At 42.9% G+C, this 24,718-nt stretch overlaps 1 protein-coding gene across 2 annotated transcripts in view; it reads left to right on the top strand.

The window, feature by feature from the left end:
• DMD (dystrophin) overlaps positions 1-24,718 on the top strand; it is a 3,625,631-nt gene that overhangs the window by 3,317,550 nt on the left and 283,363 nt on the right. For both annotated transcript variants that reach the window (XM_082246191.1, XM_082246190.1), the window contains one exon: positions 6,958-7,032. In XM_082246191.1, coding sequence (XP_082102317.1) covers positions 6,958-7,032 — 75 coding nt within the window. The remainder of the gene's footprint in view (positions 1-6,957; positions 7,033-24,718) is intronic.

Below are 24,718 nucleotides of genomic sequence, written 5' to 3' on the forward strand. Positions count from 1 at the left end.
AAACGCATAATGAGCTTGTATGCATCGCATACTAGCTCATTATGAAATACTTTAGAACGAGCCCCCGCCGTGCAGTCCGCTTACCTGCATGTCTTCCGGGATCGCGGCATCCGGCCATCTGATTGGCCGGAGCCGCGGTTACGTCACTCCCTCGCACACACGCGGGAGCCGACGGTCACGGCACGGAGCGCTGAAGGAACAGCACCAGCAGCCGTTCCTTCAGAGCGCATGCGCCAGTGACGTCACTGGCTGCATGTAAGGTAAATATCTCCTAAACAGTACATGTTTAGGAGATATTTACAGTACCTATAGGTAAGCCTTATCATGGGCTTACCTATAGGTAAAAGTGTCAGAGGAGGGTTTACTTCCTCTTTAATCTCTTAATGTAATCCCAGACAGACTCCGTGCTGAGATCCAGGCCCTGTGGGGGGACAAACAATCACTTCCAGGACTCGAGGTTCTTCTTTATGGTCAAGATAGTTCTTAAAAATAATATTGGCTGTATGTTTGGGGTCGTTGCCCTGCTGCAGGATACATTTGGGGCCAATCAGACGCCTCCTTGATGGTATGGCATGATGGATAAATACAGGCAGTCCCTGAGTTACAAATGACCAGGGTGGATTTTGATTTAAATCATAATTTTAATAGCTAGTAAAAAGACTTAATTTAAATCAACTAGATTTAAATTCTAATTATTAAAAGGCAACTGTCCTCTGTCCCACAGCGGCACCTCCTCTGACCTGTTGTTGACTCACCGACAGTCCCATTCACTTTAATAGGACGGCTGGTGATGCAGCAGTGACACAATAAGGTGAGGGACGGGGCGGCAGCAGGGGAGTGGATGCCTGCTAACAGGCGCTGCCATGATGGATCTGAAATGACAGGTGCTATTTAAATCTAAACTCATTCTGGCTGGTAATTAGTGTGAAATTGTGTGAATGCATCAATGCAGTGCATGTTATTTCAGCTTGTAGAGTTTGGATTAATTTAAGGAGTTTACCAAAAATGTAAATATTGCAGAATATACTGTACAGCCTCATGCTACATAACTAAGCTCCATTTCATGCTGAAAAAACTAAAGTTATAATGTATCTTAAATGGAAAACCATCTCTAGGTAGATTTGTACTCCAATAGCATTTTATTAAAATTTGTTAAACATTAAAGAAATCTGATTTAAAAAATAAAAAAACTATTATTATTTATATATATATATATATATATATATATATATATATATATATATATATATATATATATATATATATATATATTAAAAAAAAAAAAAAAAATTTATATCATCAATTTTTATGGAAGTGAGAGGAGATCTACCCCTCGGAAGGGAAAGTCACTGCTGTAAGAGTTATGATGGGGAAAAAGGTGTCTCCACTGAAGCTTTATCACCAATCCTTGTTTCCACAACAACCCAAAATTTTCAAAATCCAATTGTCATAGTGACAGAAAGTGAGGTGAAATCTAATGAACAGGGGTACAGACAGCAAAACAAACCTTACAGGGGTGTTAACCCATCCCTCTTCTATCCAGAAAACTTAAATTATTATTTTTTTTGGCTGGAGTTACACTTAAAAAATGTACTTTTTCCAACTTCAATTCAATTTAAAAGCAAACACACAGACCCTATCTTGTTCGTAACTGGGGGAGTGCCTGTATTTCTCAGCATTAAGGACATCATTGATCCTGACCAAATCTCCAACTCCATTTGCAGAAATGCAGCCCCAAACTTGCAAAACTTGCGAACTTCCAAAAATGCTTCACTGTTGGCTGCAGACGCTCATTATTAAACCCACTCTCCAGCCCTTTGTGAACAAACTGCCACTTGCTACAGCCAAATATTTCAAAATTTTACTCGGCAGTCCAAAGCACCTGCTGCCATTTTTCTGTACCCCATTTTCTGTGTTTTTGTACATAGGACATGGAAACGAGACTAAGGGACTAAACTATGCACAACCAGCCTGTTGAAAAATCTTCGCTCAATTAGTGCTAATAAGCGTATTCTGACGGTGGGGAAGCCTCCCTTCCCTGCTGTCAGAATACAAGAGATCATTGGGAGGGATTCCCCCATTCACCCCTAATATGTCTGATTGGCCAGATTAGGTCATTGGATGGATAAATAATTTACAGTTTTTTTTTTTTTTTTAACGTGTGTGGGGTGCTTGCCATAGTACTCTCCCCCCTCCAATCTTCTGGGACACATCACAGGTCCCAGAAGATTGCCTGTCCACTCAGGCTCGCACATGCACAATGAAGCTGCAAGCTGTCACAGCCGGATGCCCACACTACAGATGCCGGCACCGCAGGGAGATGAGGGAGAGAACCGAGACTCCTGCCGGCCGATTCGCTGGATCCTTGGACAGTTGAGTATGTGTTTAAAAGTCAGCAGTTACGCTTTTTGTAGCTGCTGACTTTTAATAAACACAAAAACGGCTGGAACTCCGCTTTAAGCAAATAAGAAGTTGCAGTGAACCTAGCCACACTCTGAAAGAAATGTGCAGCTTGTTCTGTTATGTGTTCACTTCATATTAGGCAAATATATTTGATTTCCATACATTATTACTAAGCTGTGTTGATATAAGCGAGATTTATTGCTGTCTCATTTGTTAGCTGAGATGCAAGCCTTCGAATGTCAGTATAATTTCCTGTGAATCAGTGGCTGACATAATTGCATAAAAACTCATATTTAAGGAAGGCTGAGCTTTCATAGAGCGCACTCAATTACCCTCTGGATGTGAGAGAGCATGGAAGGTGGGGTCGCACTTAGGAACAAATTAACTAAAGTCATTTCATTGGTTTTCAGTGTTCTTTTCCACTGTGCGCTGCACATATTAATATCTTTTTTGTCTTTTGCCTCTTGTTTTTTTTTTTATCATAACGGTTTGCTACAATTTAGTATTTATGTAGATGTGGTGGCTGCTGTTTTATTTGATTCAATGAATTCTCTTGCTTTTAGTTTTTTTTTTTTTTTTTTTTTTTAACAGCACCTCATGACTAAAATAAATGAATGGAAATGCTGCATAACCACTGTCATCCCTGTGGACCAGTACAATAATCTTTCCAGAATCTTTTTGTGTGCTTCCCCTGTATTGACCCTAGTGTGGGTCTGTGGAAGTGAAAGTAGATCATAAAGTAAATTTATGCAGTAAGGTCAATGGCAAAACGCAGGTTTATCGCACCCAAACTGTAGCATACCAGACTTTTTCACCACCCACTGTAGTAAAACAAATTAGTGTAAATGGGTCCAATTGAATACAATGGATTTTCTCTGTTTTAAAGGTTTAACTAAAAGGCCTGTGTGAACCAGCCCTGGGTATTCTATGTAATGTAGTGCAAAGGATAATGTGCACAGTTTGAAGTAGAGCTGCATGATTAATCATTAAAAAAATGGCAATCTTGATTCACAACACACCCCCCCAATGGTCTTAAAACTGCAGTTCCTCATTTTATACGGTGCAGAGCTGTTCTATGTTCTCTCACAGGTGAAATAAAAAAAAAAAAGCCTCCGGCAAATGTTTATCAACGTTGTTAAGGCTGGGAGAGAACTATAAACACAATGTTTTACAATGTATCATTTCGTTCTTTTAGCGCAAAGGAATGTACAGTACTTCCATCTGTAAGTGAGGGCAGTTAACCTCTTAACCACTTAAGCCCTGGAGGATTTGGCTGCTCAAAGACCAGGGCCTCTTTTGCGATTCGACACTGCGTGACTTTAACTGACAATTGCGCGGTCGTGCGACGCTGTACCTAAACAAAATTGACGTCCTTTTCTTCCCACAGAGCTTTCTTTTGGTTGTATTTGATCACCTGTGCTTTTTTTTTTTTTTTTTTTTTTTTGCGCTATAAACAAAAGAGCGACAATTTTGAAAAAAAAAAAAAATATTTTTCATTTTTTTTTTATATGAAATTCCCCCAAAAAATGTAAAAACCAAATTTTTTTTACATTTTAGGTCAATTTTGTTTTCTGCTATATATTTTTGGTAAAAAAAATCGCAATAAGCGTATTTTGATTGTTTTGCGCAAAATTTATTGCATTTACGAACTATGGGAAAGATATTGATGTAATTTTTATTGTTTTTTTTTTTAACCACTTCCCCGCTGCTCACTGTGCTGCTACTGCAGCACAGTGGCTCGTTATCATCTAGTGACGTAGGTCTACGTCACCAGACATTCCCCTCTCTCTGCGGCGCGCGCGCGCTGTTTTCAGTCACAGCGGGAGTCGGGCCAGGGGAGGAGCGGCAGCGATCGCCGCTGCTCTTCCCCGATCGTCGGGGAATCTAGTTTGGAGATCCGCCCGCTTGTGTAAACAGAGCGGGCGGATCTCCTCAGTGACAAGGAGTGACAGATTGAAGTGTTCAGCATAGCTGAACATGCGATCTGTCCTTATGTCACTGAGTCACCTCCCCCTCCACACGTTAGTAAGCACCAGGCATACATTAACCCCTCCCTCTCCAATAAAATTAACCCCTTCCCTGCCAGTGTCATTTTTACAGTAACAGTGCATTATATAGCACTGATTACTGCAGTAATGTCACTGGTACCCCCAAAAGTGTCAAAAATGTCAGTCAAGGGTCCGATCTGTCCGCCCTAATGTCGCAGTCCCGCAAAAAAAATCGCAGATCGACGCCATTACGCGTTTAAAAAAAAAAAAAAAAAAAACACCAAAAATGACAGAAATCTTTCCCTTTGTTAGTAAACGCAATAACTTTTGCGCAAACCAATCAAAATACGCTTGTGATTTTTTTTTTTTTTTTTTACCACACATGGGTAGCAGAAAACAAATTGGCCAAAAATGTAAAAAAAATAGATTTTTACATTTTTTGGGGGGGGAATTTCATATAAAATTTTTTTTAAAATATTATTTTTTCAAAATAAACACTCTTTTTTTTTTTTTTTTTTTGTTTATAGCGCAAAAAGTAAAAATCGACAGGCGATCAAATACCACCAAAAGAAAGCTCTGTTTGTGGGGAAAAAAGGACATAAATTTCGTTTGGGTACGGCGTTGCACGACCGTGCAATTGTCAGTTAAATTCGCACAGCGCCGAATCGCAAAAAGTGGCCCAGACGTAAGACAGCAAAATCCTCCAGTGGTAAAGTGCTTAATTAGTAATGGCGGCGATCTGCAATTTTTTTTTTTTTTTTTCTGGAACTGCGACATTGCAGCAGACAGATCGGACCCTTGACTGACATTTTTGACACTTTTGGGGGTACCAGTGACATTACTACAGTAATCAGTGCTATAAATATGCACTGGTACTGTCAAAATTATCGCCAAAAATCGTAATCTTTATTCTAAGCAAAACCGTGATTCTCATTTTATCCATAATCGTGCAGCTTGTTTTCTTGGTCCTTGTTAGGAAGGTCCCTATAATTAGGTGTAGCAAGTTGATCAACTTTGAACTCTGAGGTATAATGTACAAATTTATTAGTGAAATTTGTCTGCATAAGCCCTGAATATAATACTGCAGTGTCATGTAAATTATAAACCTGAAAGCAGAATATTGTACCCCCAAGTGCATGAGCTTAAGGTCTGCATGATAACATGCACATCATAGGTTTGTTTTAAAGCATAGCTTTCCCTACATTCGGTTCCCAAAAAAGGAACATTGCAGGCACAGTAGGTAAAAATGAAACTTATCAGCAGTTGACCTGTACCCTTTTACCTCCTACATGCGATTTATCACTTAATCAATTTGAGATATTTTTAGCCTTGTTGGTGAATATAGGTACACTAAGCTATCTGTGCTACCAGTCCAAAGAGTCCTTAAGCCAGCCATACATGGATTGAAATTCAGCCGATACAGCATGTGTGGATGAAATAATTCGCCTTTTTTTTAATTTTAGACATTTTAATAAAAATAATCATATGGGCTGCCTTGGGCTAAAATTAGGCTAGAATCTCCTCAGAGATCTGAGGAGCACTCCATAAACTTGTACAAATAGAGAGCGGAAGGGCAGGAGCAGGGATGTAGTCGCTGTCATTGGCTTACTGGAAAAAACTGCAGCAGTTTACCTCTGGCGTTTGCCTGTTGGTACAACCTGCTGCCAGTTAACTTGATTGAATGGATCTGGTTGCTGTCATCTAATATCCACTGGTACCCTAAAACAACCTTTTTCAACCAGGGTGCCTTGAGGTTCCTTCAGGGGGTGCCTTGGGAAAATGCATAAAAATTGCCCAAAAATGTATACACGCCAGCAGATGGATCAAGCCTGCCTTTTAGTTACACAAAGCCACCAGTTTTTATAGTGTACCATTTCAACCTTCCAGCCACCGGCGTACTAACAGCCAGTAAGATCGTCAGTGTTGTTTATCGTCTGCACAGCATCCTTGTTTGACCCTCCCCTGCCCCTATCCATCAACACTGGGGTCACATTAGCTGAGTGATGAAGAGAAACTGAGGAAGAGGAGAAACCCTGGAATACTAGCCAGTAGAGATGGGCTCAGGTATGCTCAAAATCCTAGTCCCAATCTACCTGCCTGATCCTGTCAGGAAGCCAACATTTTACACCGTCAATCACAAGCAGTGAGACATTTCTCGGTCCGCAGCTGCACGGACCGGGAAATGTCTCACTTTCTGTGATTAGTGGTGTGCAGTGTTGGCTTCCTGTTAGGATCGGGCAGGTGGGTTAGGACTAGATCCTGAACATATCTGAGCCCATCTCTACTAGTGCAGAAAAGTGCATTTGCTTTGGGGAATAAATCGCCTCTAATGTTGGGGGTCCTACTAGTGTTGATGCTGCCGCTTTATGTACAACTATTAGAATCATTTTTTACATTTTAGAATGGGGTGTCTTGAGACTGTCCATGATTTTAAAGGGTGCCTTGGTTGAGAAACACTGCCCTAAATCATATGTTTAATCATTCTGTTTAGATAAGATGTACCCTGCTTCTTAATGAATGTATCATTCAATACTAACCCCTTCATTTTTTTTCCTTCTCTCTACAGCTGACCTGAATAATGTCAGATTTTCAGCATACAGAACTGCCATGAAGCTAAGGAGACTGCAGAAGGCCTTGTGCTGTAAGTGCTTGGATCCACTGCCTGTGACTGCTATCTCACAATCTCTTATCCTCCAGTCACTGCTTTTTCCCTCGTGAATTGACTTGCAAGTGTTTAACAGCTAGAGAAAAAAATTTGTGGTTGTTGTGCCTCATAAATAAATTACCCAGAGCAATGCAGCAGCTGGTTAATGATCTTTGGATTCCTGATTATATTTCGGCTCTGTAATTGAAGTTGGAGTTAACATTTGTGTGCTGAACTTTGTGTTACACCTAAACAATCAGATAACACTTTATCAGTTTAATGCGCCCCACTGTTTTGTCTCTGTCCCAGGGGAGATGCATAGCAAAGCCTTACAACTGGAAAACACAACTGTGTTTTTTTTTTTTTTTTGGGATATATCGTTTTACTATGGATTTTTGCAAGTACATAAAGCAGCCTGGGAAAAGAACCAGATACTTCAGATGACTTTGTCGTCAAAATGTAGAAACTCAGCACTTACTAATGATACTGTTTAGTGTTTCCTGGCTTATTTCCAGAAGAAAGAGGGCAGCCAGTATTGTAGCTATAATGTACACCTATTCCAGACATCTGTGCTTTATGAGCACCCCTTAAACACTAATATTTGGATCCGTCCAAAATTGGCAAAAATCTCAGTGGAGAGAAGGATAGGCTAATGCTGGTAAACACTGCTAGTAGTGCTTATTTGGAAAGTAGGCAATAAAAGTTAGTTTCTCTTTCGTTCATTGACGAACACAGCTCTTCATCTTCTTGACCTACGGTGGTTATGCCGCCCTCTACAGGAGTAGGACACTAGGCAGGAAAGAACTTCTACTCCTATAGGGCAGACCCAGGGGGTATACTCCCACTCTGCTATAGGCACTCAGTTTTTTCTGCCTAGTCAAGAGTGAGGACCTAGTTCCCTGCTGGGATCTCTGGTCCTGGCGATTTTTTTTTTTTTTTTTTTTTTCTTTTTCCTTTTCTTATTTTGTTCCTGTGAGAATCTACAATCAACTACCGGACTGGGCAATTGACTGGATAATCTAGATTCAGAGGGTCTGGCCAGTGAGCGCTTGCAGACCTCAGCTCCGTGCTAGGTCAGCCGCGACACAGCTCCACTAGACGGGGGCTGGCCTGCGAGTTAAAGGTCTTGCAAAAGCGCATACGACCTGGCTTTGGGCTGAGTCGCAGCGTTCCTCCTGGCTGACCCCACTCCCATTCCGTTGGAGCGATGGTCTGTCTGGAGCGGTGCACACCTGGTTCCTGATGTGGTAAGTGGCTGTCCCCCTCTACCCCTGGAGGGTATTGGGGTGGATGTGGGCCTCTTCCTGGGATGGTCGGACCCCTGGGTTTCCCTCCTTCCCATGCAGCGCCCCCCCCCTTTCTCAGTCCTTTGCGGCCTTGTTACCCCCCATATGCCCCCACCATGGGGTGGACATACCTTTTTAGGTTGTTTTGGGGTGTTGAGCTGGTGGGGGGGAGGGGGTTGATTGGTGAGCACGCCGCTGGCGACCGAATGATTGATATTTGGGAGAGGGTTGGGCCTGGTGGGGACCCCCCTTCCTGTTGGGATTGTTTTCGAGCTCCTGCCGTGTGGTGCCGCTGTTTTCTTGTAGCCTTTTGTGCTACAGATCGACGGCCATGTTTGTGTAGCCTCAGAGGCCATTTTCTTGTGGTTTCCCATTGAAAATAGCAGCGGCCATGTTTTTGAAGCTGGATGAGCAGTAATTCGGCAGTGGGAGCCCTTCCTCCGTCCCTAGTACTGACTCGTAGATCTTTCCTTTCCTGATCACCACATGGTGGGCAGTTAGCTTGGTGCTGTGAGTGCCTGATCGGTGATGGTGAGTTTTTTTATTTGTGGGGTTTTCTCTCCCTCTCTGCTGTAGCAGCAGTTGTGCTCAGTGCTGGGCTTTGTGGTGCCACCAGCGTGGTGGGGTGTCCCTTGCAGTGTTATGCACCTTTTTTTTTTTTGTGTGTGTGTTTCCCCTCTCCACTAATGGAGTCCCTGAAGCACATGTCCCCACCTGATCCCCTCTGAGTCTACCTGCACTGTCGGCGGTCCTCGAGTCCTTTTGTGTCCAAGGTGGATTCGGTCCTGGGAAAACAGGCTAGCAAAAAGCACCCCCTGCCTTCACCTGCTTCCTCTGTCTCTTCAGATCCTGAATCTGATTCGGCCCCTGCAGATACGCGTTACCCTTTTGGGGTCTGCATCCACACTCTCTGTGTGCTCAGATAGTGAGGATGATTCCTCTGCTCCTGTAGTCGCGCATGAAAAGGCGCTAGTGGATGCGCTGATAGTGCCAGTGCAGGAAACCTTAAAGATGGAGGATGTGACTAACGCAGTATCAGAGGTGTGCAGGTCACCTTTGGCACCCACAGTTCCTCCAAAGCGACAAAGATGTTCTCCTTTCCCGCTTTCTTCGACAATATTGTCACAAAACAGTGGGGGTGGCCAAAACACACTTTTGCAATCCCTAAGCCCTTTTCCCTTATGAGGATTCCCTCCTTAAAAAATGGATGGTTCCTCCTGTAATGGACTCCCCGGTTTCCAGGTTGAATAAAGCCACCGTAGTTTTGGTTGAAGAGTCTCCGGTCTTTACAGACCCGGCTGATAGGAGGTCTGAGGCCTTGACCCGCCATATTACTATTGCCCTGGTGTCGCAAGCTAACACCAAGTGGGCAAAACTTCTACGCTGGGACCTGGAGGGGAACCAGCTCCCCCCTGCCTTTTGTGGAGCTGACGGATCAGTTGATCCAGGGGCTAAATTTGTCTTTGATGCCTCTTTGGATGCGGCTCCCTTGATATCTAGACTGTCTGTCTCCGCAGTGGTCCTGCTGCGTATTATCTGGCTGAAATGTTAGTCTGCGGACCAGTCATTCTAAGAAGGCCTTATCCGATCTTCCATTTGTGGGGGATCGCGTGTTTGGAGCTTCCTTGGATGACATAATCAAAGGCCTCACAGGAGGGGAGAGTACTCCTACTCTTCTTCCACAGGCTTCCAAGGGTTAGGAACCCTGTCGCAGACAGAGGCCTTTCTTTTCGGCCCTTAAGAGGCCTTTTCGTTCCTCAGGGTCTCAAAACAAGGGATCTAAGCCCTTCAGGGCCTCCATCGGTGGTTCTAAGAGGACCTGGTCTGGCAAGCCATGAGCGGGCTCTGACAGACCTGCGGACAATGCTTTCTCTACATGAAGGGACACCCTCGCCCATGTCTGGGGTGGGGGGGCATCTTCGCTGGTTCCAGGATCTGTGGACCTCCCTGATACAAGGGTGATTGTTCTGGTTCCGACATCCGAATGCTTTCAAGGTTTTTACTCAAACCTGTTTACAGTTCCCAGGAAGGAAGGCAAGGTACGTCTTCTGGACCTCAAGGCGCTAAACTGCTTTGTGCGGGTACACAAGTTCAGAATGGAGTCTATTTGCATGGTAGTGGCGTCCCTACGCCAGGGTTTTCTTGCTTCTATTGACATAAAGGACGCCTACCTTCACATCCCAATATGTGCCGGTCACCAGAGCTTCCTCCATTTTGCCACGGGACGAGCAGCATTATCAGTTTGTGATGTTACCCTTTGGTCTCCTCTCGGGTATTCACAAAAATTTTGGCCCCGGTGCTAGCATTGGGCTACCTGGAGGATCTGTTTTAGCGAGCAGAGTCTCCGACTGCTCTGATGAACTCTGCAAACTCTGAAGGAGTTCGGTTGGATTCTGAACCTTCAGAAGTCTGCTCTGGTTCCGTTCACAAAACTGGACTATCTAGGTCTGACTCTGGACTCGACCTCAGCCAGGGTGTTTCTTCCCCTGACAAAACTCCAAAATTGCAGGAGGCAATTCAGCTTCTGCTGTCCAACAGATGGTCATCTCTTCAGACTTGCATGTGGGGGCTGGACCTGATGGTGTCTACCTTCCGTTTGCACAGTCCCACACGAGATCTCTGCAAGAGAAGATCCTGGTAAAATGGAACAAAAATCCGCCATATCTAGACAATCTGATCCTGTTGAGCCAGAGTATGAGGGGGTCCCTGATTTGGTGGCTTCGTTCTCCTCCGGCTCCTTGTCAGGGAAAATAATTTCTTCCCTGTACTGGATGGTCGTCACCATGGATGCCAACATGTGCTGGTGGGGAGGCATCCTTGGCGCAAATTGTGCTCAGGGGGTCTGGACTCCGAATAAATCCAGGCTACCGATCAATGTGTTGGCACTCCAAGCGATCAGTCTTTGTCTGGATCATTGGACGATTCATCTTCAGGGGTGTCCGGTACTAATTAAATCTGACAATGCCACGGCCGTGGCTTATGTCAATCACCAAGGGGGCCAAAGTAGTGTCCTGGCGGCTCGAGAAGTAGCCGGTATTTTAAGGTAGGCAGAACGTTTCGTTCCAGCCTTCTCTGCTGTGCACATTCCAGGGGTGCAAAATTGGCAAATGGATTACCTCAGTCGACAGGCGTTGGACCAGGGGGAATGACTACGTCATCTGAAGGTATTTTATCAGTTGCGTCTCCGGTGGGGTACTTTCAAGGTGGATCAGTTGGCCTCTCGTCTTGTCAGAAAAGTACAGAGGTTTGTGGCATGGTCTCAGGATCCTATAGCCAATGCCATAGACGCCTTAGTGGCTCCTTGAAGTTAGTATTGTCTTGATTTATGCCTTGCCTCCTCTTAAACTTCTGCCAAGACTCCTGTGCAGTATCGAGGCAGAGGGGATTTCAGTCATTCTAGTGACTCCAGACTGACCTCGCCAGTCTTGGTACACCGATCTGGTACGGCTGGTCAACGATGCTCCTTGAAGACTTCCTCACAGGGGAGATCTGCTGTCCCAAGGGCCAATCTTCCATCCTACTTTACAGATGCTGGCTTTGACGGCTTGGCTGTTGAAAGCCAGGTGCTGAAGGATAGAGGTTTGTCTGGATTGATGATTCCTACGCTCTTAAACGCTAGAAAATCTACCTCTGGGAAGATTTACCATCGCACTTGGAAGACATACATTGCGTGGTGTGAGTCTCTTAAGGTTCACCCTCGCTCCTTTTTGGTGGCTCGGATCTTGACTTTCCTCCAATGGGGGGTTGAGCAGCGCCTAGCCTTGAGTACCATCAAGGGCCAGGTTTCGCCTTTGCGGTTTTCTTTCAACGTCCTTTGGCCACAAATTCCTTGGTGCGTACCTTTTTTTATCCAGGGAGTTTTACAGTTGGCTCCTCCAATATGGTCTCCATTGCCACCGTGGGATCTTAATTTGGTGTTGTCAGTTCTCCAGAAGCCTCCTCTTGAAAATATTCAGGAGGTTCCCATGCTTCGGTTGTCCCAGAAGGTGGTCTTTTTGGTGGCTATTATTTCTGCGCGCAGGGTGTCATAGCTGGCGGCGCTGTCATGTCCTTCACCTTACCTGGTGGATCACAGGGATAAGCTGGTTCATCGTCCACGTCCGTCATTCCTTCTAAAGGTCATCTGATTTCCATTTGAAGGAAGACATTGTGTTGCCTCACCCTAGGTCCCAGGCCTAAACATCCTAAGGAAAATGCCTTGCATTCCCTGGATGTGGTTTGGGCAATCGGGGTGTACCTGGCAGCTACAGAGTCTTTTAGTTAGACTCCCTATTTGTTCTCATGGATGGTCCTCGCAAAGGGTTGGCTGCTTCTGCTGCGACCATTTCCCGATGAATCAGACAGACAGTGGCTCAGGCTTATTCAATTAAGGGTCAGGTTCCTTCTTTCCTTGTTAACTACTTAAGCCCCGGAGGATTTGGCTGCTAAACGACCAGGGGGTATTTTGCGATTTGGCACTGCGTGACTTTAACGGACAATTGCGCGGTCGTGCGACGCTGTACCTAAACGAATTTGGCGTCCTTTTTTTCCCACAAACAGAGCTTTCTTTTGGTGGTATTTGATCACCTGTGCGATTTTTTTTTTTTTTTTTTTTTTTTTTTTTTTTTTTGATCATGCGCTATAAACAAAAAAAGAGCGTAAATTTTGCAAAAATAGCAATATTTTTTCACATTTTTTTATATGAAATTCCCCCCCAAAAAAATGTAAAAATCAAAATTTAACATTTTCGGCCAATTTGTTTTATGCTACCTATGTTTGGTAAAAAAAATCGCAAAAAGCGTATTTTGATTGGTTTGCGCAAAAGTTATTGCGTTTACTAACAAAGGGAAAGATTTTTGTCATTTTTGTTGTTGTTTTTTTTTTTTAACGCGTAATGTCAGCGATCTGCGATTTTTTTTTTTTTTTTTTTTTGCGACATTGCGGCGGACAGATCGGACCCTTGACTGACATTTTTGACACTTTTGGGGTTCCCAGTGACATTTCTACAGTAATCAGTGCTATATATATATATATATATATATATATATATATATATATATATATATATATATGCACTGTTACTGTAAAAATACACTGGTAGTGAAGGGGTTAACTTTATTTGAGAGGGAGGGGCTGTGTGTGTCCCTAGGGGCGTGCTTTCTACTGTGATTGGCTGTGGCTTCAGCTGTATGAACGGTGATCAACGGTTCTACATAGTAGAACCGTATGATCATCTCTCATACACAGGGGAGAATGACAGGCAGCTTGTTTACACAAGCCGCCTGACTTTCTCCCTCTCCCCCGCCGATCGCAGAGTGGCCGGCGGACATCGGGTCCGCCGGTCACTTGGTGGGGGGGTCCGTGACCACGCGGGAGCTCGCTCCCTAGAACCTCACAAGCAAGCGACGTAGACCTACGTCAGTTTGCCTGTGAGGGGCTGACCGCCGACGTAGATAGTCGTGCTGCGGTCGGCAAGTGGTTAAGGCGCACCTACTCGGGCGTGTAGTGCCTCCAGGGCCTTCCGTCATCAGGCGTCAGTGATGCAGGTTGGCAAGGTGGCCACCTGGTCGTCTATGCACATGTTCACAAAGTTTTATAAGGTGGATGTGTTGGCATCTGCGGATGCTTCTTTTGGCCGCAAGGTTTTGCAGGCTGCTGTTTAGAGGACCAGGTCCTCTATGAGGGTTTTTTTTAAGTGAGCTCCAGTTGTTTTTAAGGTTGAGCTCCATGTTACCTGGTTGGCTATGTTTAGCCTTGGGAAGTGTTTTTTTTGTTCTTGCTGTTCCCACCCCTCATGTTTGACACTGCTTTGGGACATCTTACATAGTCAAGAAGATGAAGAGCTGTGTCCGTCAGTGAATGAATCGGAAAATGTTTTTTTTTTTTTTTTTACTTACCGTAAAATCCATTTCTCTGATGTTCAATGACGGACAGAGCTCTTCATCTTTTTGACTACGTGGGTTATGCTGCCCCCTACAGGAGGAGGACACTAGGCAGGAAATAACTTGACTATGCCTATGGGGCAGTCCCAGGGGGTATACTCCTACTTTCTGCTATAGGCACTTGGTTTTGTTACAAGCAGTGTCAGAAGAAAAAAACCCAAGTGCCTATGGCAGAGAGTGGGAGTATAACCCCAGGGACTGCCCAATAGGCGTAGTCAAGTTTTTTTTCCTGCCTAGTGTTGTTGTCCTGTAGGGGCCAGCATAACCGACATAGTCAAGAAGATGAAAAGCTGTGTCTGTCAATGAACATCAGAGAAATGGATTTTGGGGTAAGTCAAAAATCCCATTTTTCTAATCTGTTCCCTCTACTTAAGCCAGCCTGTGGTTGTAAGCAGTATATCTGGGGCTGGCCAATCTTAATTATTGGGCTCTTTTGTAAGGAGTTCCAACAATTAAAAAAAACCCTAATGTATCATAACGAACAATGTTTCCTACTCTAGGTGCTTCCTTCCATAACATAACAATGTTTACTACTGTAGGTGCTTGCTTTCACCCCACAAAGGACTCAAAACTGCCAGATTATTGCAATAATGCTTGCAGTAGAAAGTATTGATGATCATTCTCCAGTTTTACAAAAAATAGGTGATATCTGTGGACCATTAGACCCCCAACACTGATTTTTCAGGGGGGAGCAAGCAATTGGCCATACATAGAGGCATTTGCACCAATAGAATTTAAGGCTGGCCATAGATCAAAAACATTTTTAAAAATCAATAAACCATTCAAATGAACGAGTTCCCCATAAGTGGAATCCTCATTGCTGTGCTATTGTATATTTATCAGAATACACTGATCAGCACTTTAGGTAATTGGTACCAATTTGCCATCATTCCAACTGCTCTTGAAACTTTCTAAAGTGCCCAGGAGTTGAGATGGATTAGTACCCAATGTGTGGAGAGAAACTGCACTTTCTGATTAGACTAAATTTATATCACCAAGTGCCACTGCTTCTCTGTTTGAAAGAGATAAAGGGTCCTTGAGCTTCATCTGTTATTGTATAAGGATTGAATATAAACCTTTTCTTTCACCTATGCCTAATATATACTCCAATATATATTAAATTTTGTGACTTATTTTACTTGTGGATTTTATAAATAGTACCGTGTGCAAGGGGGTTTTGGTCATGTCAAATTTCAATGTGTTTTATAAGAGAAGTCCTCTCCCGCTTTGTGTTTTGAAGTCGAAAGAAAATAGTAGTTTTAAGTTAAAATGATTTAGTGTGAGTACCTGAATTTGTCTTGATGTCCGTTTTCATACAATTGTCTGTACTGTACGGCATGCCTGGGAGAGAGAGGGCCAAAACTAGGAGCTAATCATGCCTTACTGTGTGCACACGTGGTGACAGCAGGAGAAGGCAGGCCCATTGGGATTTTGTGCTGTCTGATTGACTGGGGTGTCAGTTCTGCTGTAGTGCTATGGCTGTAATTGGAGCAGAACAAAACCATTCAGTAGGTGAAAAATAAATACAAGTATAAGCAATATCTTTATAGCATGATGCAGAATTTTTCTTTCATGTGTGCAAACTATTGGAGACATTCATAGAAAGAATAATTTACTGATGTTCAGCCTTACCCTGTGCTTGGTAATTGTTGGCTTTATTGTAAATGTGAAGAAAAACATGATTACATAAAGTGATTGTAAACCTTCAGACATAAAATATGAGAAAAGCTCAGCCTTCTATACTATGTGCTGGTTTCCCTCCAAAGCACTGAGTGTCATTTCTGCCTGCTGCCAGTTTCATTTGTTATCAGCATGATTTGCTTCTGGCTGACACCGGAGATAAAATGGTGATGGGTTAGGAGCTGCAGCACTCAGCCTGTGACTTTTATCCACAGCTGTCCTTGTTTTCAATACTGTGTAAAAAGGGGGGGGGGGTCTCTTTGAAATAGGGCACAGAGCTGTCAGCTGTTCTTCTGTGTGTTCAGAACAACCTATAGAAGAAATGGCTGCAGATACAAAGTTACAACTTATGTAGGATGATTTGTTTCATCTCTGTGTATCACCCAATGCTAGTCACTTCACTGGGTACATGTAAGGGTGTTTTTACAACCATTTTAAGAAACTTGCTGAGCTTAGGAAGTGTGCACCATATATTTAAACATCTGATGTTTTGTAAAATGTAAGGTTTGACAGTTTTTTTTTTTTTTCCATGTTTAGGCTCAATGATTGAATTTAATTTTGTCTCCAGTATATTTTTCTCAGTACATATTCAGATGTGGGTATCTATCTACAATATGTGCGTTTTATGCTTTTTACAGTAAAAAAAAAAAAAAAGACCGCCATCGGTGATGGTTGTGCATGTTTTTGTTTTGTTAAGAAAAAAATTTCAGGCAACTGCGTAGTACAGAAAGTTTATATAAATTTTCGAAGCCAGAGAGAAAAGTCAGTGTATATGTGTAGTGATGGCTTTATTTGTGTCAGCAGAGGCCCTGGAAGTCAAGCCGTTAGTGCTGGCTTCGAGAGTCAGGCTTGTTCATTGTCATGGAAACCAGAGGATTCCTCAGAACTTGATTACTGCTAATAGCACCGCCATCAGCAACTTGGCATGCAGAGTGGACAAGTTGACTCCTAGCAATTCACAGTATGAGAAGGCAAGGGTACTCCCACCTTCCTATGCCCATTATTTTTTCACAGGGCAAAAAATATTTAGGGAGTTAAAAATGAATTTCTAAAACATGTCATAAAGTTGAATCCTGTGGTATGTACATTTACATTACTATTCAGGAAACCTGTACTGAAATTTACAGAGGCTGCCATTGTTCTACTCCTAAGAATGCAGCTTTGCCTGTATGTCTCTGATTCAAACTTTCTAAATCCCTGACCCAGAAAAAGTCAGAACTCCTGATTTGCATGCTAGTTCTAGGTCAGTGCTTCAGAAAGAAAATATAGACACACTTTCACATTCAGACTATTCGGGGCAAAGTAACACTGCACATAGTCATCAATCTCAGACATGTCTACTTACCTAGCCACACACTCTTGCTACTGATCTCTGTTTTGGACCCTTCATGTTACATTGTTCAAGCCTGTGATTGGCAGCTGTGGTCCAATCATTGTCATACAGGAGAGATCCTATGCTTCCCCCACACCCCCAGAATCACTGTCTATGGTGGTGGGCTATGTGCAGTCAATGGCAATGTCATAGTGTCTCTTTTAGGCCTCTTTCACACAGGCCATACTATAGCACATTCCTGTGCAAAGCTGTTTTTACCTTTACCAGGATGCACAGGCATTCTGTGCATCCCTGTGCAGGTAGGTCCATTGATGTCAATTGGGATTCAGTAGCTTCACAAACACAGCCACTGCTGTGGGTGAAGGTGTATGTCCCTAAACTCACACTGTGTTCGGGACCCTACAACTGCATGATGCCAAATTGGAAGCAGCTGCTGTGTCCCAACTGACATCAATAGGGTTGCCTGCACGGGGATGCATGAAAAGCCTGTGCATCCTTGTAAGGATAAACACAGCCTGTAGTATACCTGTGTGAAGGAGGCCTGAAGGTAACCTGTGCTGAGGAAATATGGTTTTCATGTGATATGAAAATAATCTGAACCGTTTTATTCCCCATGTGTGTAAAACACTGGTAACCTCAAACTCTACTCCATTAGCTGTTATTTTTTATTGTTTTTTTTTTTTGAGTGTACTCCTTTGTGCAAAATGTGCAGTCTAATAAAATTAAACTCTGGTATTACTAAATTAAAACAACTTTTTGTCAAGTCAGCTGCTGGGCCTTTATCTAAATTAAACCAATTTTGTTTACCCTCGGAGGTATGGAGAGGACAGGATGGTATGAAGTGTCTTTTTGTAGGCTGTGATTGACAACTTTGCCTTCTCTGTCTGTGCTATGCAGAAAGCAATTTTCTGACACCCAGTGGGGAAATAAATGGGTCTTTGGGGGCCGACTGATGCAGAGTTTGTGTCCACTAATTATGTAGCTGTGAGTGGTTAAGCTGAATATTTCAAACATTGGCAAAGGAAAGGGTTGCTTTACAGTGAAACCTAAGCCCAAGTGAATAGTAGAGTATAAAGAAAGATGATGATACTTCTGTTCTTTATCTTCACACACCCATATGGTGTAGTTCGACATTTTTTAAAATAAAAGCAGTCTCCTGTTATGAAACGTGCAGTGATTTTACTGTTGTTGCGGTAATTATGATGTATATGGGTGAAAAATAATACAAATATACAATGTCAGAATTGTTGCTTTGGTTTCAGAATACCCGCACATGGTAGGAAGTTTCTGACCCTTCAGCTTCCAATGTGTAGTTTCTGGCCACTGGAATATGACTTTTAATGCCCTAGCATTCTACAGTAAAAAGAAAATCTACCTTTCTGCCTTGGTTATCTCAGGGTGGGAAACTGAATCTGAAAGAAATAACCTCTGCTACTGCTGCAGAGTGCTGTTAGATTGTTTTCAGAACAGGCAAATATTGGATATTTCATTACATCAATAGATCTGCCTGAACATTGATGCCACGTGTCCCCACTGGCGTGACACATTCTAATTCATTCCATAAGGCATGGTACAGTAACGCATGGTGCATTTTTTTTTTTATTGCAGCATTTGTGTGAAATTTTAATTCAGGTTTTATTATTAATGTAAACTATTATAGGTTTCTTTGTCCGGGAGGGGAATGGATTTAGTGGATAAATCACTAGTACTACTTTTTAAAGTATAGAAATTACCAAAGTCTCAGTGTTAAAGTGACACTAAATTGTAGTTTTCAGAGAAAAATAATCTTTTCAAGCATGTTATTCTTAAACAGGAACTCCAGCCATATTTGTGTTGAGGCTTAATGCGAATTAGGAGCTTTTTATAAATGGCAGAAAAATGGCAGAACAACTTGGCTTTTAGCACTTTTTGTGTCAGCGTTTAGCAGCGACTTGCAGGTTAAGCAGCAAGCCGCCACCGCATCCTTAGCAACCGCTGACTCCTCAGCTGTAAACAAAAGAATGCCAGCATTATATATTTTTTTTACCAGGTATTTCGAGCCGGTTATGAATTTTAGGAGAACCCCCACACCAAAATAAAAAAATGCTGCAGGCCAGGAGAGGGGGGGGGGGGGGGAAGGACAAGCTTTTTCCTCTTCCCCACTTCTGAACCATACCTGGCCATATGCCCTGAACACAGGGGGTGCTTTGGGGCTACTCCCCTAAAGCACCTTGTCCCTATGTTAATGGGGACAAGGGCCTTTTCCCCACAACCTTGGCTGAGTTAACAAGGAGGCCCCAGATCCCCCCCCCCCCCATGTAAATAAATAGGGGTACCTCTACTCTTTCACCAAAAATAAATAGTGTAAATAAAGACAGGAGGAACTTTTTGACAAATTCTTTGTTATAAAAAAAAAAAAAAAATTGTCCTCCGGTGTTAGTCCTTAGGGCACTGATCATCAGTTCCCTGATGATCAGTACCTATCAGTGCAGCCTCATCAATGCACATCAATGACAAATAAAAATTACTTATTTGCAAAATTTTAAAACAGTTTTTTTTTCTTTCTTTTTGGTCTTTTTTTTATTTGTTTAGCAAAAAATAAAAAACCAGTGGTGAGTAAATACTAAAAAAGAAAGCTCTGTCAAAAAAAAAAAAAAATAATAATTCAGATGGATACAGTAATGCATGACGGCACTGAAAGCTCAAAATTGGCTTGGACAGGAAGGGGTGAAAGTTTCTAGTAGGCAAGGGTTTAAAAGTAGGCAGCATTAGTTTTTGTAGCTGCTGAATTTTAAAAAACACAGAAATTACTGGAGCTCCTCTTTAAGGACGAGGCATCCGGCTTGACGGCCTGCTCCTTAACAACCCGCTATTCACTGGTTGTTAAATATTTCGGCAGCTGCCCGCTAAGAAAAATAAACCGCTGGAAACCAGTGCTTAGCAGCATTTAGGAGCTTGTAGGAGATGTGTCGGCATTCGTATCTGCCGATTAGTGCCGGTTCACACTGGGGCAACCTGTGAGGCGACCTGGTCGCCTCACAGGTCGCCTCCCATAGGGAAGCTGCGGACCCGTTCTAATAGGAGCGACACAAGTCGCTCCGACCTAGAAAAAGGGTCCTGGAGCTTCTTTGGGGCGACCAGGAGGCGACCGCCATAGACTTCAATGTTATGAAGTCCGTGGCGGCCGCTCCGAGGTCACGGCGCGCTGCTCGCACCGCGATCTCTGAGGTCGCCCCTGCAAGTAGCGTCGCGGTAGTGTGAACCGGCGCTTAAACTTTTTTATTTTTTTTTTTTTTTTCTGTTTCTAAACGCTGAAGCCTAAACACCTTTAGACTAAAATGGTGTGCATGAACACATAGGATAACACAATTTGCTTTTAGAGGGGAAAAAAACCTCTCAAAAGCTGCTGCAAGGTGGATTTTTTTCTTTTTTTCTTTTGTGCTAGTGTGCATTACAGAATTGCTCATGTAAAAAACTGTCAGAGGAACTGCCACTTTTTTTTTTTTTTTTTTGCTGGACCCCCTTTAAAATGAGCTTGGGTGCCCTTTATGAAATCTAGAGAAAAGTCATGCTGTTGCAAATAGTCTAGTTCGATTTCACATTTGGGTCTGAACACTAAGATAAGCCACTATTGGCTAAATACAAGAGTGCAAGAGGCATGTGTATGCCTACTTGAATTTTGGCGCGCTTTGTGTAACTCTTCCAGATCTGTGCAGTAAAACAATGTGGAACTTTCCCTCTGTTCAGGAACTTCCTGTAAAAAAGACCAGGCACTGCTCTCGTCTCTCCTTGTGCAGGATTACTGGTCTTTTCTCTTCCCTTCCCTTCAACCTCATCTTGTTTTCTGTAGTGGGTGGACTTGCTGGGCCCTCCCCACATTCTGCTCTTATGTGTTCTATAATTCCTCACTACTTTTACCAGATATTTTGGTTTTAAAAGCCATTAGGTGTACACAATGTGGGTTTATATCCTTTGCTGGTATTGAGGAATATATTATCATGACAGCTTTGCACCTGGAGTTCTGTTTTTAAAGAATAAAGCCTTGTACACACGCACAGATTGTTGGCCAACCGATAGGCCATCTTTTGTCCAGTGTTGTTTGTTGGTTGAAATGTGCTCTAGACTTGCACTGGACTTTTGTTGGCCAACAAAAACCAACTTCAGAAGTGATGTCATGTGATGGTTGACTTTCCGTGTGTTTTTTCTTCTCTGAGCATGCCCAGTCTTGCTCATCTGATTTTTGTCTGCCGAAATCTGTACTGACAGAGGAACAATCGGCCGTTCTTTGTTGGCCAACAAATTTTATAGCATGCACACCAGATTTTTTTCGGCCTAAAATTCGCAGTTGGTTGTCGGAAGAATCATACTAACAAGCCTACAATCGGCAGATCGGACGTTGGCCGACAATTTACGGCCAACAATCTGTGCGTGTGTACGGGGCTTTAGGCTACATTTTGTTTGATTACTATTGGTGACAGTTCTGTAGTTGTCTTTTTTATGTATAAAAAAAAAAAAAATAGAAAGGATTGTGTTGTAACAGCCTCTATAATGTGTGTTTTTAAGTTCATTGCACAAAATTGTCATCTCTAAACACGCTCAAATATTTTTGCATGTCTACCTCAGCACAGTGGGGAGGCCTTTGCAGCCTGCAGGAACAGATAACCTAAAATAGCTTTTATCTTGCAAAATCCACGCACTGTCGTTTTGTAATGCTACAGATGTACAGAGGAACTAAAATGGCCCATCCCCAGTTTGCAGTGTCCTGTTCTACCTGTACAAACACTACCAAGGTTTTTTAAATGGAAATTGTACTTCTTTTTGATAAGGGCAGAGTGACCTTAAAGATGGGTTTAGTAGAGCAGTATAGCTGAATGTTTGAGTAGAAAGCTTTAGAAGTGCTTATGATTTGGTAGCTATGGAAATCAATACATATTCAAGGCTTTGCTGTATGTTTTATGAGTTGGACATCCAGCAATTAATGCTTCTCGTAAGTAGAGGTTTTACTATATAAACCCATAGCCATGATGGCCTGAAACTACCTAAAATTACATTTGGTTTGGCTGCCAGTAGCTTTCGCACTATTTGTGTTTTTTTTATTTTCTTTTTGTCCCAGTGTGTATGTGAGTAGAGAAAGCAACGTCTCTGTTCATATGCATGCTCATTCAGTGAGGAATGGCTGCATTGACCGGTTTATATATTGTACTTGGCTCCGTGTGATGAGAATGATTGTGCTAGTTATTTATTGCCTCAGCCCTTTTTACTATTCAATATGGCAATAAAAACCATAATCATTTCCCTCTGTAAGAAAGAGTTATGTCTGGCTTTTGCTGAAATGATGGGAAACTCTGAAGTGCTCGAATCCAGAACTGCAAGGTAATATGCAATTGAAACTGTTCATTTGTTACACTAGCCAAGAGCAATATTTATAGGGTGTGGAAATGTGGTCTTTGGTTTGTATGGGGAATAAATGGGGTACCATATATGTGGTTAGGTAATTTTAGCAGAACATTCTGCCAGAATATTTTGTAGTTTATCGGGTAAAAGTACATTTCCATATGGTAGTATCAGTGTCCAATTAAGAATGTGTTATTTCTGCAGAAGGCTTACAGATGGTTATGCACTGTGGTGGTGCTTCCCCAAACTTTAATCAGTTGTGCCACCCTTGCTGAGTCATGTGCAACCTACACTATTTCACTTCAAGTTCTCATACATTGTCAACAACCTGAACCTGTTACGACATAAATATCTAAAATCAAATCTTCGTATACAACCTTCAATATTGCTGTGCATTTAGTCAGCTTGGTTACAAAGTTGCATAGTTAGTGGGGTTGAAAAAAAGACATCAGTCCATCCAGTTCAACCTATGATGTGTGTGTGTGTTTGCTTTTAACCGTACATTGTATACCCCTGTATGTTGTGGTCTTTAAGGTGTCCATCTAATAGTTTTTTGAAACTGTCAATGCTCCCTTCTGATACGACTGCTTGTGGAAGAGAATTCCACATCCTTACCGCTCTTACAGTGAAGAACCCCTTACGCACTTTAAGGTTAAACCGCCTTTCCTCAAGTTTTAGCGAGTGGCCACGTGTCTTATTGTATCTCCTTTCTCTGAATAGTTTGTTCCTTATGCTCGGGTCGCCAGTACAGTATTTGTACATTGATATCATCTCCCCCCTCAATCGTCTCTTCTCCAGAGAGAATAGGTTCAGTGCTTGTAGTCTTTCCTCATAGCTGATGTCCTCCATTCCCCTAATTATTTTTGTTGCCCTTCTCTGGACTTTCTCCAGTTCCAGCACATCCTTCCTGAGGACCGGTGCCCAGAACTGGACAGCATACTCCAGATGTGGCCAGACCAGAGTCTTGTAGAGCGGGAGAATAATCTCTTTATTTCTGGAGTGAATCCCCTTTTTTATACAACCCAGTATTCTGTTGGCTTTGCTTGCGGCGGCTTGGCATTGCATGCCACTGCCAAGCCTGTTGTCTACCAGTACCCCCAAGTCCTTTTCCATCCTAGACTCACCCAGAGGTTCCCCCCCTAGTGAGTAGCTTGCCTTCTGGTTTCTGGCCCCCAAGTGCATTACTTTATATTTTTCAACATTAAATCTCATCTGCCATGTAGCTGCCCACCCCGTTATTTTGTTCAGGTCCGCTTGCAAGGTTTCCACATCCTGCATAGAAGATATTGGCATGCCTAGTTTAGTATCATCCGCAAATACTGAGATTGTACTAGATATCCCCTCCTCCTGATCATTTATGAATAAATTAAACAGGATTGGTCCCAGGAAAGAACCCTGGGGGACCCCACTTTCCACACCCGCCCAATCCGAGTACTCCCTATTAATCACCACCCTCTGGACTCTCCCTTGGAGCCAGTTCTCTATCCAGGTACTCACCTTATGGTCCATCCCTACCTTCCTTAGTTTGTACAGTAAGCGTTTGTGGGGAACGGTGTCAAAGGCCTTTGCAAAGTCCAGATACACCACATCCACAGGCTTTCCTTTATCTAGGTGGCAGCTCACTTCATCGTAGAAGGTTAATAGATTGGTTTGGCACGAACGATTTTTCATGAATCCATGCTGATTACTACTTATAATACCGTTTTCATTACTAAAGTCTTGTATGTGGTCCCTTAACATCCCCTCCAAAATCTTGCAGACTACTGATGTTAGGCTGACCGGCCTATAGTTACCCAGGATATATCTCGGCCCCTTTTTAAATATTGGTACCACGTTGGCTTTTTTCCAATCAGCTGGCACCATACCCGTCTGTAAACTATCCTTAAAGATCAAGAATAATGGTCTGGCAATCACCTGGCTGAGCTCATTAAGAACCCTCGGGTGCAAGCCATCCGGTCCCGGGGATTTATTTATGTTAAGTTTCTCTAGTTTAGCTCTAAGTCTATCTTCTGTTAGCCATGGCGGCACTTCCTGAGGTGTATTATTTAGTTCGGCCTTACCAGCAAGGTTCGTGTAGCCCCCTGATTCCT

Source organism: Pelophylax lessonae (genome assembly GCF_965119305.1).
Source record: "Pelophylax lessonae genome assembly, chromosome: 2".
In the NCBI taxonomy this organism is placed as follows: domain Eukaryota; kingdom Metazoa; phylum Chordata; class Amphibia; order Anura; family Ranidae; genus Pelophylax; species Pelophylax lessonae.